The 13931-nt window shown below is 43.3% G+C and overlaps 1 protein-coding gene across 1 annotated transcript in view; it reads left to right on the top strand.

Annotated features, from left to right (window-relative positions):
- The window catches only part of spata20 (spermatogenesis associated 20), a 75465-nt gene that overhangs the window by 16994 nt on the left and 44540 nt on the right, over window positions 1-13931 (top strand). Inside the window, exon 13 of the mRNA XM_033611654.2 lies at window positions 8011-8219. Coding sequence (XP_033467545.2) covers window positions 8011-8219 — 209 coding nt within the window. The remainder of the gene's footprint in view (window positions 1-8010; window positions 8220-13931) is intronic.

Below are 13931 nucleotides of genomic sequence, written 5' to 3'. Positions count from 1 at the left end.
TGTCACCTGTATACATGATCTGGTCGTCATAACTTGTGGTGAATTATAGTGAAATAGTCGCAGTTGCAGAACCTTGAGGGTCCCCACTGGCTGACTTAGAGTGTTAGAGTGTTTTGACATTGCTAACGGGAGAATCAAAATACGATCTTGCATTCTGTCCGTCATATGTAATTGCATTATTTATGGTGTGTCAGCCCTCATTTGAAGGTCTACTCTTCATCACTATGAGTTAACCTTCATAAAGTAAATTCATGTAAATCTAACCCGATGAAAGGTTTAATGTAAGATGTTTGGCTTCACGCGCAGTAAGAGTCTATGACCAGATGCAGTGGTCTACAAGACATTCTGAGGTGCAAAAACTTTGTCATCAGTGTAACAGCTAAGCTTAGACTGAGGGTGATTTCAGACCTAGAGTTGTCTTGCTTTGGTCCAAATCGGGGACTAATTTTGTTACGAAGTTGCATAATTGCCTAGAGTTGGTTTGTGTTCTCATTGAAGCATTTACAAGCAGACCAGATAAAATGCCTTGCGCGAGAAAAGCTCCTCTTGAAAAATCCAGGAAGTAAACAAAACGTTGAAGAGGTGGAGGTGCACATTAATAATCCTCCAGGACTGTAACATGCTCATGATTAACTCAAACAATGCGTGATGTGACTGCAGTTGGTTTGGATCGAGGTTTGAGCACGTTCTCACCACAAACAAACCGCACCAGAGTCAGTTTGTAACCCGACTGAGACCACCTCTTCAAGAAGGTCTCGGCCCTGTTGTTTTGGTGCGCACCAGAGTGCAATTGCTATGTTCACACCTGCCCAAACTGCACTTAGGGTGTAAACATCCTCAAGTTCGATTGAACCGAACCAAACAGGGCAGGTGTGAAAGCACCCTCAAGCTCAAACAGCTCAGTCAGTTTGTCTCTTTCTCCTTGATGCCTCAAAATTTCCAGCAGTGAGACAACAGTGCTTTGATATAACTCCCTTAAGATTGAATAAATGAATGCGGCAAATCCATTAATGGAGAGTTTTGCTTTTAGTTGAGCAGCAACAAGCAGTTGTTCTGTGCTAGGATGACTAACTGTTTATACACAAACAGGAAACAAGGCTATTGGTTTAAATCAGGTTACGGCAGGAAATCAGAGAACATGTTCACATGCACTGCAGTAACCTGGTTACTGTAAAAATGCATTTACCTGCATGTCAGTAATTAAATTTCTCTAGCCTCGATCATGGTGTATATATGAAACAAGATTGGCCATATTTTAAATGGATTATAGATGCCTGTTGAATGACATATGATGGTGATGAGTTCTTTCTCGGTCAGGGCTTTTGGGCTGACAGCACAGTGAGACGAGAGGCTGTGTAGAGAATATGCAGTTTTTCTTGCTGATTGTATGTGTTTGAAATCTATGGAGAATTATTTTGACTTTAGTTAAACTAAGAAATCAGGTTTCTCTTGCAGAGTTGTAGCTGTGTCAACAAAATATCTTCTAATCCCATAACCTGACAAATAACACACAGAATTTCTCACTTACGTGACATTTAAAAAGTCAGGCTACTCCTCACAGCCAACAATAACATCAACTGGCCGATCATCTAGTTGCAGTATCCAATCAGAGGAGGAGACTGAGAATGTTCTTGAAGCATCACAACATAAACACACAGGACCTTGTTGATGGCACACCACCACTCCAGGTGTCCTCGTTCTGTTGGCCAGCCCGGTGCCCTAGATACTGTAAATGAGTGAGTGTGAAATGCCACCGAATCAGCAGAAAAATATGCCAGGAGACCCACAACACGCATGATGAAATGCATACAGTTTTAAACACACGCACCAACAGGTCCACACTAAACACTCTGGCCTTGTTCCACGGCTTCTGTCTCATTCATAAATGTCCAATTCAGGATGGTGTCAGCATTGAGAATGCTTACAAAGGCCATTTTCTCAAGCTTGGTTTGGTTTCCACATGTGGGTAAACCACTCTGTCATGCCAGGCACATATGGGTCGTGGACTAATTTACCAGGAGGAATGATAGCTGCTGAGACTAACTGGGTTAATAAGCTGTGGGGGTGTTAAGGAGCTGATGCCATAGATTTTCTGTGGCTCTTGCCTAGCACTGGGTGATTGAGGGTCTTACTAGTGTCCTCAGGGATCAGAGGGAGGGTGAGACAGTGGCAAGGTGCTAGTTGGACACTGATGATGTTGACTCACTCTTACGTGATTCGTCAACATGCTTGGTCATCCGCAGCTGTTTTGCACTGCATCTACCAGTGATTACTTGTCAATGAGTTATTTTTTTCTGGGTGTCTGCAGGTTGTGTTCCTTTGTTTTGTCCAGCCATTGTGACTACTGCATCTTGTTAGCTAACATTTTTGTCTGTTTATTTCTAACATCTGTTTCTGCTGGAATCACATAACAACATGCTGTAGAAACTTTGATAAAGTTGCTGCTATGGGTTAATTCATGCCATATGTTCACAACATGGCCAAAAGTATATAGACACTCAAACAAAGTATGTAGATTTCACATTTCATCTGTATGTTAAGTATATGTAGTATGCTGTTTTAACAGTCATTACTGTTCTTTGCTTCTGTTCAGTCATAAGAGCATTAACGAGTTGGCAGTCCAGTTCCTCTACACCATGGACCTGGCTTAATGCATGGGGGCATTGTCATGTTCTCCCTAAACACTTGCCCCCAAGCTGGAAGCATACTATCATCTAATATCATTCAAGGAGAGAGTCTATGCAGCTGCATGCAGTCGCCTAGAGAAAAAGCGCTGCATCCAATGTCCATTTTCAGAGCTCTCCAGCTTTTTTGTACAGCCGCTTACATCTAGTTGAAAATCTGAACTTTTCAGAAAGGTGCTGGTGATGTTACTGCCACTTCTTTAGCTAATGTATGATAGCCAGTTCAGTTAAAAACTCTACCAACAAAGACAGAGCAGCCATTTGTGGGAGCAGATCAGCCGGCCACTGAATGCTGTGCTAAACTTGTTGTGAACTGTGTAGTCAGCCCTCTATCAACGTAGCGTTACATTAGCTACCCAGTAAATGTTAGTGTCAAGATACTGTTGTCATAGAAACAAAACCCACGCTTAGCACGTCATTTTAAAAATAAGACGTACGTTTAAATTTTGCCTCAGTTTCAACTAAGGGACCTCATCCAAATGATGCCAAACAGCTCCAGACCAAAATACATCAACACACACTTTTAGCCGTATAGTGTATCAGTTAGCATTAGCAAACAATATAGTGAACACTTTTTAAAGGACAACAATGTGGAATATATACATTTTGTTTGGTTACATTTTAAAGGTCCAGTGTGTAGGATTTAGGGGGATATGTTGACAGATATTGTATATTGTATGCCATTTTGTTTTTGTTACCTTAGAATGAGCCATTTATATCTACATATGGAGCAGGTCCTCTTAATGGAGTCTGCCATGTTGTTTCTACTGTAGCCTAGAATGGACAAATCATTCACTGGCTCTAGATGGGGCCTTTTGAGTTTTCACATCGGCTACTGTAGTTCTCCTGCACACTTGGCTCACAGGAGAAGTTTCACTTCTGCAACCTCACTGCTAGATGCCACTAAATTCTGCACACTGGACCTTTAAAGGATAAACTTGTAATAGTATGTTTTTTCAATTGTCAACACATTTTTTAAAAAGCAGCAAGAGGGTGCATTTTGGATGGACTTCTAGCCAGATTAGCCATTGTTAGCCATACCAGTTGATAACAATGCATTACACTGTATTTTGTGCATACAGACACTGTAGCAACATGCCCTTACACTCTCCCACGTTACATTTACTCTTTTACACACAATAATATGGCATAACACTGCGTTTACAGTGTATCATGTGGTCTTTAGAGATGTAGTTGTGTAAGGGGAGAGATGCAGCGACAGAAAGCAGAAAATAAAGCACTGGGTGTCACCGCACAGGAAGGTGCACAAAGTCTAGCAATTAAATGAGAGATACAGGAGTGTGAGTTGAATTGTAAAGGTCTCCAGAATGTCACAGGAAAACAAAAAACAGCCATGTGTCCTGATTAATGAGTCAGACGGGGGAATCTCTCTTCCTCTTTCTCTCTCTGTCCCTCTTTCTCTACATTGCTCTCTCTCTCCTATTATTTTTTTATGTCTCATTATGTGTTATTTCATATGCAATGGCACAACGCAGTAGTTCAACAGTATATTCTGTAGCACGAGCAATCATATTAAATTATTCTCTAACATAAAGGTCGCCGCTGTTGTAAAACTGATGGGAGTCAATGTGTTTATGTGACCCACATCGCCCCAATGGGTTTCTCCCTATAAGCATTATTGAGGGGGAAGTGAAGTAGCTCGTGTATGAGAGAATCATTATGAAGCCATTATTATAAAACTGTCTCTGAGTGCTGCGGTATGATATGGGAGACTGACAAGGCGTTTTATCTTTGCTCTGAGGGAAATGACTCATTTAACACGCACTACTGAAGGTGTGAATGAAAGGCTGCTGAGTATTTCTCAAAGGCTTTTACATTTTTGTGTTTGTGTGTCAGTGAGGCTCTCTTGAGGGCTTGTCTGAGGCTGTCATCCCCGTGGCTGGAGTCACCTCAGCCAGATGACATGTTGCAGTGTGAAAGAAGGGGATTTCTACTAGACAAAAAGGGTTGTGTTTAGTAAGTGCTGGACTGGGAGTATGTCAGGAAGGAGCATAGATTGTGTAAAATAATGGACGCAGCCACCATGAAGTCAGCCATTGGTTTGTTGCGTCCAGTTTTGAAGTCTCTAGTTTGGCATTTGGCCATCGCCATATTAGATTGATGGAGACAAACGTGACCATATTTGGACAAGAGGGTAGAGCTATGCTTTGCTTTAAAGCTTTCGATTTACTGGTCCATCTACGTCCCAGCCCTCACCTATGGTCATGAGCTCTGGGTAGTGACTGAAAGAACGAGGTCACGGATACAAGCGGCCGAAATGAGTTTCCTTGGAAGGGTGTGTGGGCTCAGCCTTAGAGATAAGGTAAGGAGCTCGAACATCCAGAGGGAGCTTGGAGTAGAGCCGCTGCTCCATTGCATCAAAAAGGGTCAGTTGAGGTGGTTCGGATATCTGATCAGGATGCCTCCTGGGCGCCTCCTCTTAGAGGTGTTCTGGGCACGTCCACTGGTAGGAGGCCCCATGGCAGACCCACAATACGCTGGAGGGATTACATATCTCGTTTGGCTTGGGAACACCTTGGGGTCCCCCAGGAGGAGCTGGAAAGAGTTGCTGGGGAGAGGGACATCTGGAATACTTAGCTCAGCCTGCTGCCCCCGTGACCCAGCTTCAGATAAGGGGTTGAAAATGGATAGATGGATGGATGGTAGAGCTTCGCCCTAACACTAGCTGCTAGCTTGGTTAGCACAGCGCATTTACAGCTATGGTTGATTGTGAAAATGCAAATGCTAGTTTTTACTAGCAAAAAACAGGCTTAAAACAAACTGTACTTAAAATTGAATACTTGCCTCCCTAGAAGGTCTTTTAGTACAACCAAAAGCTGAACAAGACTTTTTTACAAGATCAGAACATTAGAGTTAACTTTTAAGAATTAAAAACACACTGAAATAGTGACTATGGCTACACCTGTACTCTGGGAATCCGAGGTTAAGGACTTCTTAACAGACAACACCCACCTGTCACTCAAAATGGCCACACCCGTAACTATGCATAACTTTAAGCCTTAATAACATTGAAATGTGTGGGTTTTTTAAAAATTCACCCCTTGTGCAGTTGTAATGAATGGAAAAAATAGCCATAGAGACCAAAATTGTTCTTTGCACAAGACTGTAAACGTGTTTATTTTGGCTGTGAAGTTGGGCACATTAACAGGGAGCTCTTTGGGGCTTGTCTTGCTTTTGGAGCCAGCCCTCACCAGCCCCTAAGGAAGCTGTAGTTCTTGGCACTTCTGTGATGGCTTCATTTTTTAGTCCCCAAGGTTGTCGCTTGGAAAGGAGGCAGCATAGATACAAATGATCAAAGTTATTCTACAAGAAGTAGCAAGTGTAGAAAATTTTTGCTGATGTAAAAAAAAAGGTCTACATCTCTAAAACTGAACGAAATAAAGTTTCACATTACTACTTTTTGTTGTTCTAGCCATTTAGCCCATCAGTAAATATTTTATTCACCACTTTGATTGCTAAAATCTGCTTGGACGAAATCTGATGTGGCAAGAAACATGAACTGTGCCTGTACTTGTACACGTACTTACCGTAGTTTGCCTCTGTAATGAAGGATTATTGTTTATATTTCAAGTTAGTCACTTTTTGTTTTACCTCTGGCGATGTTGCTGTGTTGTCAGATCAGCAAATACTTTGTTGAGTACAATTATGATATGTTTTGAAATTTCACTACCAAAATAATACCTAGGTAGTAATAACCAAAATATTTCGTTAAGGTGACTGCTTTTAGTCACCCTTAGCAATTATTATTTTTAGCATTGTATGTCAATCTCATGACTTTTCCTCCACTACCAACATGAGGTTGACATCTTTGGTTTTTAATTAACTGTCTCAACAAATATGTGATGGATTGCAACTGCTGCTACATAGTTTAGCCTTTCTAAGGCTACTGCATCTTTAAATCAATGAATTTAATTTAATGACAAATAGCCCCCTCGCAGATTTTAACACCCCCTTCACTTACTTCATACTGGCTCCTGGCATGGATGCAAAAAAGGGCAAACTGCACTCAGCTGCAAAACCTGTTTGCACTGTAATATCATGAGCTGAGTATCTTCCGTGAATCAGACTTTGAGACAGGGTAAATAGCGGTTGCTAGCAAAGCACAATTCATGTTGCTGTCAGGGGCGGCAGTTCATTCTTTGTGAATTTGCCTCTTAGTCTTTTTCTAAATCTTAGCTTGTTTGACATTAATCATGATGTCAAATTCCAAATACTGTACATTCTTCCCGCTTGTATTTTCATGAAACTGGCTATGTGCAGTGCAGGAGTGCCTGCTGCTGTCTCCTTGGGACTTATGAGTCAACCTCTGTTTGTCTGTCTGGAAAAGATAAGCCCAAATATGACTCCTCACCTCCCCATGACCTCTCAAAAGCCATCATGCACTTCATCTCCTCCAAAGCCTCCTCCTGTTCTCAGCCTCTTGACCACCAGCCACCAGCCTCGCCTGACACAGCGCTATCTGACTTCCTGTCACCATCCGTCCCCCTGCACTCACCCGGACGGGGTGCCATTGTGGGAATTTGGATAGGGACAATTGTGAGGGAGCCCAGAGGGGGCTTGTTGTTGGGGTGTAGATGTGATTAAACAATAAATCACATAAAAAAACTGAAAGAAATTGGGTTGTAAAATTGATGCTGATAAGTATAGACGGAACACTAGGTGTGAAGAGGATTTCAAAGTCACATAAAGTAAGTTTAAATTAGAGGTTATGGGATAAAAATGTTAGAGGGTGCAAAAGTTTCCTGAAAGATGGTAGAGGGAGAGACAGGTGAAGGGAGAGGTTGCACACTGATGCCAGAGGGAGGTGGGATGGTCTAACTGTAACCACATTTGCCTAATTACTGTGCTGCTTCACTTGAAACTTCAAAGACTGTGTGTGCATGTATAAATGTCTCTCATGCCCTCTGCAATATGACAAGAGCAACAGAAAGCAGATGAGTAATTTCACTTAGAGAAAAATACTGTAGGGAGAGATTATACCCAGCCTGCTATGTGTATGGTGATGTAGCCCTGTACTGTCACAGATGACTCCTTCAGGCTTTTTTATTATCTTCCAAGCCAGTTCTTCTGGGTTCTTTTTCTTTCTATATTGTCTTGATAAAAACCATAGCTTGATCCGCTTTGCACGTTATAAACAAGCGTTTGGTATGTAAAAGATAAAGGGGGAACAAACAAGATGGAACTAGTTCACCGACAGTAACCCATCTCATCACTTCTTGCACTGATCCAGCAGTAAATTTTTAATGAAACTGTCCTCATTCTTTCCCACTGATTTTCATTTCTTTCCTCCTGCTGTATTCTCCAGATCTCCGCCTATCTCAGGCTTCCTTGACGACTATGCCTTCATCATCTGCGGCTTGTTGGACCTGTTTGAGGCCACGCAGCAGACGGACTGGCTGCAGTGGGCCGAGGAGCTGCAGCTCAGGCAGGACAAGCTGTTCTGGGATGACCAGGGCGGGGGCTACTTCTGCAGTGATCCTAGCGATAGCACAGTACTCCTGCAACTCAAAGAGGGTGAGGGACAGATATGCTAATATATTAACAGATATCACCAGTGAAAATCTTGAATAGCTGGCCCTTTGTGTGACAAACAAAGCCGTGATGTGAGAGTCCGCCTTACTCAAGGTTGACAACAAAAAGGGCATCACGCAGATATATCAGTCAAAAATTTATTTAACTCAATCTAACAAACATATTAACCAACTAATGGGGTGTGCAAGTATGAGAGGAATCAGTCATGTTAGAAGTGTGTGGATGAATTAAAATATGGTGTAATGTGTGTTGGCTAGTGCAGCACACCAAACAAAGGAGAAAACTGACATACCTACGGAAGACCCAGCTGAGAGAGAGAGTGAAGGTAGGTTTATGCCGACCATGGTGTCCCTAGCATAAAAATCAGGCCACAAAAAAATAATTTCAAAAATATTTTTTGCACCAGGCTGTAAACATGTTTATTTCTGCTGTATAGTTAGGCATTTTAACATCGGCGTTAATGGGGACTGACTTGCTTTTTAGAGCCAGCCTCAAGTGGCCATTCAAGGAACTGCATTTCTTGGCATTTTGCATTGGCTTTAGTTTTCAGCCCCGGAGATTACCAAATTCTAATTGATTGTATCTTCAAAACAAGGAGCAGAACAGGACAAACAGGTAGCCAAAGGGGGAGGGGTCATTACTGATGGGAATGTCATTGGTTATGTGTGGATTCAGGCAAAAACCAAGATGAAGTTTTGACCTGATGATGGTGTTTAAAGAGCTAATAAGGGACTACCAAAGCTATTACAGTCAATCAATCAATCAGTCAATCAACCTTTTTATTTAGACTCCAGGTCCATTAAAAAAGACAGACAAACATACAATATTTAAAAAAGACAGTCATACCAGTGTTTCCACATAGCAGACCGGTATCGTACAGTACTGAGGACAGGGTTAGTCAACATCATTATAATGGCATTCAAATAAACACAAGAAGTTTGTGCTCTAATAAAAAAAAAAAAAAAGGGATCAGCACTCAGTGAATAATCCTCCTAAGCCCTACGATAAGCTATTATGGCAAGGCTTAACTATACAGACCCGTGAGCAGTGATAACTAACATGTCTTTGGGGTCATCGGGTGGGAACCTCCTTTCACCGGTGTTTCGTCTAGTTAGTCCCACGACACCTCCAGGAGGCTAGACAGTGATCTCTGGCGTCCCAGAGACACTCCCCTAATGCCAGGTCTCACTGCTCCCCACACTAACCGAACAACCTCCTTTACCTTACCTATACTACCACAGAGGAGGTAGACCCAGGGAAGGAAGCCTTGTTAGGCTATCACACTCCCCCGCCGGGTTAGGCTGTACAGTCTACCTCCCCAGGACGAGCCCTCACAACAATGACACCTCCAGGAGGCTGGACAGTGATCTCAGCCCAAACAGCACTGCCAACTTTAACCAAGCCCAGGCTCCGTTTATGCGAGCTCCAGGCAGAAGCAATGCTGATACTACCTTTACTAGCACATTCACCATACTCTATTTCACACACTACATAGCATAACTACAATATAAGCTAAAGTTAAAGGAGCTAACTGGACTTACAGGATCAGCAAGCACACTCACCTTGCCGCATGGCCTCAAACAAAATGGATTCCAATAGGCCACTCCCACACTTAAATACTTCCTCTTCCTGGATTTCTCCTGACAGGAAGTGGATCTCTCCACCTGATCTCAAGGAGTTATGTGCCCTGCTTAGTAGTTCCCCCTGCTGGCCCCCAGCTGACATTATTTCTTCTGTAATAGATAAACTGGCTGCATTTAATTGCTTCATCTGACATTTCCCTCACTGTCTTCCTCAAATTCTGTCCCCGCACTCCGAGTTCCCCCAGGAGTGAGACAGTTGATCTTGCTATGAATCCCCTACACCCCACTTCCACTGGACAAATCCTAGTCTTCCATCCTCGCTGCTCAGTTTCTGCTCCTAAGTCTGCATATCTAAGCTTTTTTCTTTCATAGGCTTCTTCCACTGAGTCTTCCCAAGGAACTGTCAGCTCAATGAAATAAACTATCTGTTGACTCACTGACCACAACACTAAGTCAGGCCTCTGCCTGGTACAGACTATTTCCTGAGGAACAACAAGCTTTCCCCCTAAATCTACTTGCATTTCCCAATCACAAGCACCTTCTAGGCGGCCACACCCTTGCCTCCTCACTAACTTATCCCTTCTGTATTTCTCTCCCTCACGGACAAACTGAATTACTAAGCCCCTATCCTTAACACCTTCTGAATTCACCTGTCTTCTTTTCCCTTCGATGCCTGCAGCTAAACATTTCAACACCTGATTATGTTGCCATGTATATCGGCCTTGTGACAAGCTAACTTTACAGCCTGACAAAATATGCTTTAAAGTTGCGGTACGTGAACACAATGGGCATGATGGGTCCTCATTTACCCACAGTTTTAGGTTCTGGGGGGTTGGTAACACATCGTATGTAGCCCCTACCAGGAATCTAATACGATTCTCCTCCATACTCCACAGGTCCCTCCAACTAAGCTTCCTCTTCTCTACACTTTCCCAGTTCAACCACTGTCCCTGTTTAGCCTGGGCCACTACCTTTGCACCCCTTACTATCTCTTCCTGTCTGCGTATCTGTTCTACAACCAGCTTTCTTTTATCTTTGAGGCCTGCTGTATTCCATATCGGTTTACCTGAGCCAAGCCCCAGGCCTCCCCGGCCAAACTGAACATTACCTACAATCTCTGCATGTCTAAGAGCTGCCTCTGCCTCCTGAACTGCCGATCTTGGGTTCCACTTCCTCCCCTTGGTTGGATTTGGAACCACACTCCTAACTACCACGTCCTTACTCCCAGATAACAAGAGCTCTGTCCTGACCTTGGTACATTTAAATTCCTCTGTTAAACTAGATACTGGCAGCTGAAGTATCCCTTTTCCATACAATGCAACACTACTTAGGCACCTAGGAGCGCCCAACCACTTCCTAATGTAAGAGCTAACCGACCTTTCCATTCTCTCCACAACAGATATTGGAATTTCATAAACTGACAATGGCCACATTAACCTAGGATATAGCCCAAATTGCAAACACCACAGCTTCAACTTTCCTGGAAGTTCTGATTTATCTATTCTATCCAATCCTTCAGCCACATCTTTTCTAAATTTCACCACCTGTTCCTTATCATTCAACTCTACATTGTACCACCTACCTAAGCTCTTTACTGACTTTTCCCTAATTGTTGGGATGTCCTCATCATCTATGACAAACTTCCTATCACTTAACTTCCCTCTACATATCGAGATGCTTCTAGATTTACTAGGCTTGATTTTCATGCTGGCCCACTTGAGGTTCTTATTTACCTTCTCTAGTAGCCTCTTTGTACATGGCATTGTTGTGGTCACCAGTGTCATGTCATCCATGTAAGCCCTAACTGGTGGAAGATGCAACCCATTCTGCTGTCTCTCCCCACCTACCACCCACTTAGAAGCCCTGATGATTACTTCCATTGCCATAGTAAATGCTAATGGAGAAATTGTATACCCTGCCATGATGCCTATTTCTAGCCTCTGCCAACCTGTTGTGAAACCTGCTGTACTTAGACACAACCTAATATCCTGAAAATATGCTTTCACTAAGTTAACAACTACCTGTGGCACTCTGAAGTAGTCAAACGCACTCCAAATGAGGCTGTGCGGTACTGAACCAAACGCATTTGCAAGATCTAAAAATATTACATGTAGGTCCCTTTTGTTAATCTTCGCTGCCTGAATCTGGTGCCAGATCATGCTAGTATGCTCTAAACACCCTGAAAAACCTGGTATTCCTGCCTTCTGCACCATGGTATCTATTAAGCTATTCCTTTCTAAGTAGCTAGCTAGTCTCTGCGCTACTACACTAAAGAAAATCTTCCCCTCCACATTCAAGAGAGAAATCATCCAGAACTGGCTAAGGTCCACAGACTCCTTCTCCTTAGGAATGAGGACACCCCCTGCCCTACGCCATGCTCTTGGTATAATTTGTTTTTCCCAAACTATTCTTAGCTGTTTCCACAAAAATTTAAGGATATCAGGCGCACTTTTATAAACCCGGTAGGGGACTCCATTAGGCCCTGGGGCCGAAGAAGCCTTTGCACGCCTGACCACCTCCTGAACTTCCTTCCACCTAGGTGGCCTGACATCCATCTCATGCTCTATCCCTCCTAATGGAGGGATATCAGGTGGGAAACCTACTATCCTATTCTTCTCTAAATCTGAATACGTGTTTCTCAAATATTCTTCAACCTCTAACCTTTCTGCTTTAAGCTGCCCTCCCTTTTCCTCGCTGAACAATCCTTTAACAAACTTAAAAGGGTCCCTGAAAAAACCTGTCCTAGCATATTCCTTCTTCCTCCTCTTTTTCCTGAGATGCTCCGCCCTTCTAAGAACTGCTAGCCTGCTTCTCAACTCCTCTTGCAACACCTTAATTCCCTCCCTTTCTTCTTCTGTAGCCTTTTTCCACTGCTTTCTTAACTGTCTCCTTTCCTTGACTAACTTCTCTATTTCTCTCTGCCGCCTAGACTTACCTGACTGTACCCTCTCACTCCTCTTTCTCTCATGCACCCCAAACCTCTCTACACCATATGAATACATTATATCTCCCATCTTTTCTAACCTTTGTATTGCATTTCCTCTAAGCCTACTCAAGATTACTGACAAGTCTCTATTAACTATCTCCCATTCTTTACTGTCATTTGCTCTAGGCCATCTAACTCTAACCTTTTGCTCCATAGTTCTTTCTCTGGCTAGCATACTGGCCTCAGTGTCACCTGCATCCTCTCTTACTACCCCCTCCTCCTCAGTGGCAGCGTTACTGATATCCTGCGAACTGTGGTTTTCTACCTGCCGCTGGACTTCATCCGACTGACTCGACTGACTTCTTAGGAAGTACTGATCAATGCGGCTACTCTGCCCTTTCTTTGCCACACACTTCTTCTTTCCCTGATGAGTTCTGAGGCCTTTCACTGATGTTACTTTCTGCCAGCCGCAAGGACAAACCTGAAGCATCTTGTTCTCAACTATGCTACTTTTGCCCTCTACAGATGCGCTCACCTTGCCCTGAGTGCTGCTAATTCTAGCACTGGTGGATAGGTCCGTGCCCCTATCCTTCACTGAGTCACCGGTCCAAGTCATAGTCGTGTCCTTTCCAATGTCTGTTACCGTGTAATCCACCTGTGAGTCATCTTCCACCCCTGCTCTCGCTGACTCTTGGGGTATTTTCCCTATGTTGGCTGTAGCTAATTTTGGTTGTAATAAGGCTGCTAGGCCTCACCACTGCTACCATGGGTTGCTAACCCATGCCAGCACCGCTGGGGTCTTTTCCCTCCTGTCAGCTGTCTTTCCAAGCGGTCACATGGTCTTTCCCTTGTTGTCAGCTGCCCTATTCACAGCAGTCACTAGCTGGGCTAGTTCTGAATTCAAATAAACACAAGAAGTTTGTGCTCTAATAAAAAAAAAAAAAAAGGGATCAGCACTCAGTGAATAATCCTCCTAAGCCCTACGATAAGCTATTATGGCAAGGCTTAACTATACAGACCCGTGAGCAGTGATAACTAACATGTCTTTGGGGTCATCGAGTGGGAACCTCCTTTCACCGGTGTTTCGTCTAGTTAGTCCCACGACACCTCCAGGAGGCTAGACAGTGATCTGTGAACTGTGAAGTCGACATATAAATTTGAATATCAGTTGTCTCAAAAGAGCAT

The sequence above is a fragment of the Epinephelus lanceolatus genome, chromosome 21 (assembly GCF_041903045.1).
Source record: "Epinephelus lanceolatus isolate andai-2023 chromosome 21, ASM4190304v1, whole genome shotgun sequence".
NCBI lineage: Eukaryota > Metazoa > Chordata > Actinopteri > Perciformes > Serranidae > Epinephelus > Epinephelus lanceolatus.
This window is presented reverse-complemented; position numbering and strand designations above follow the sequence as displayed.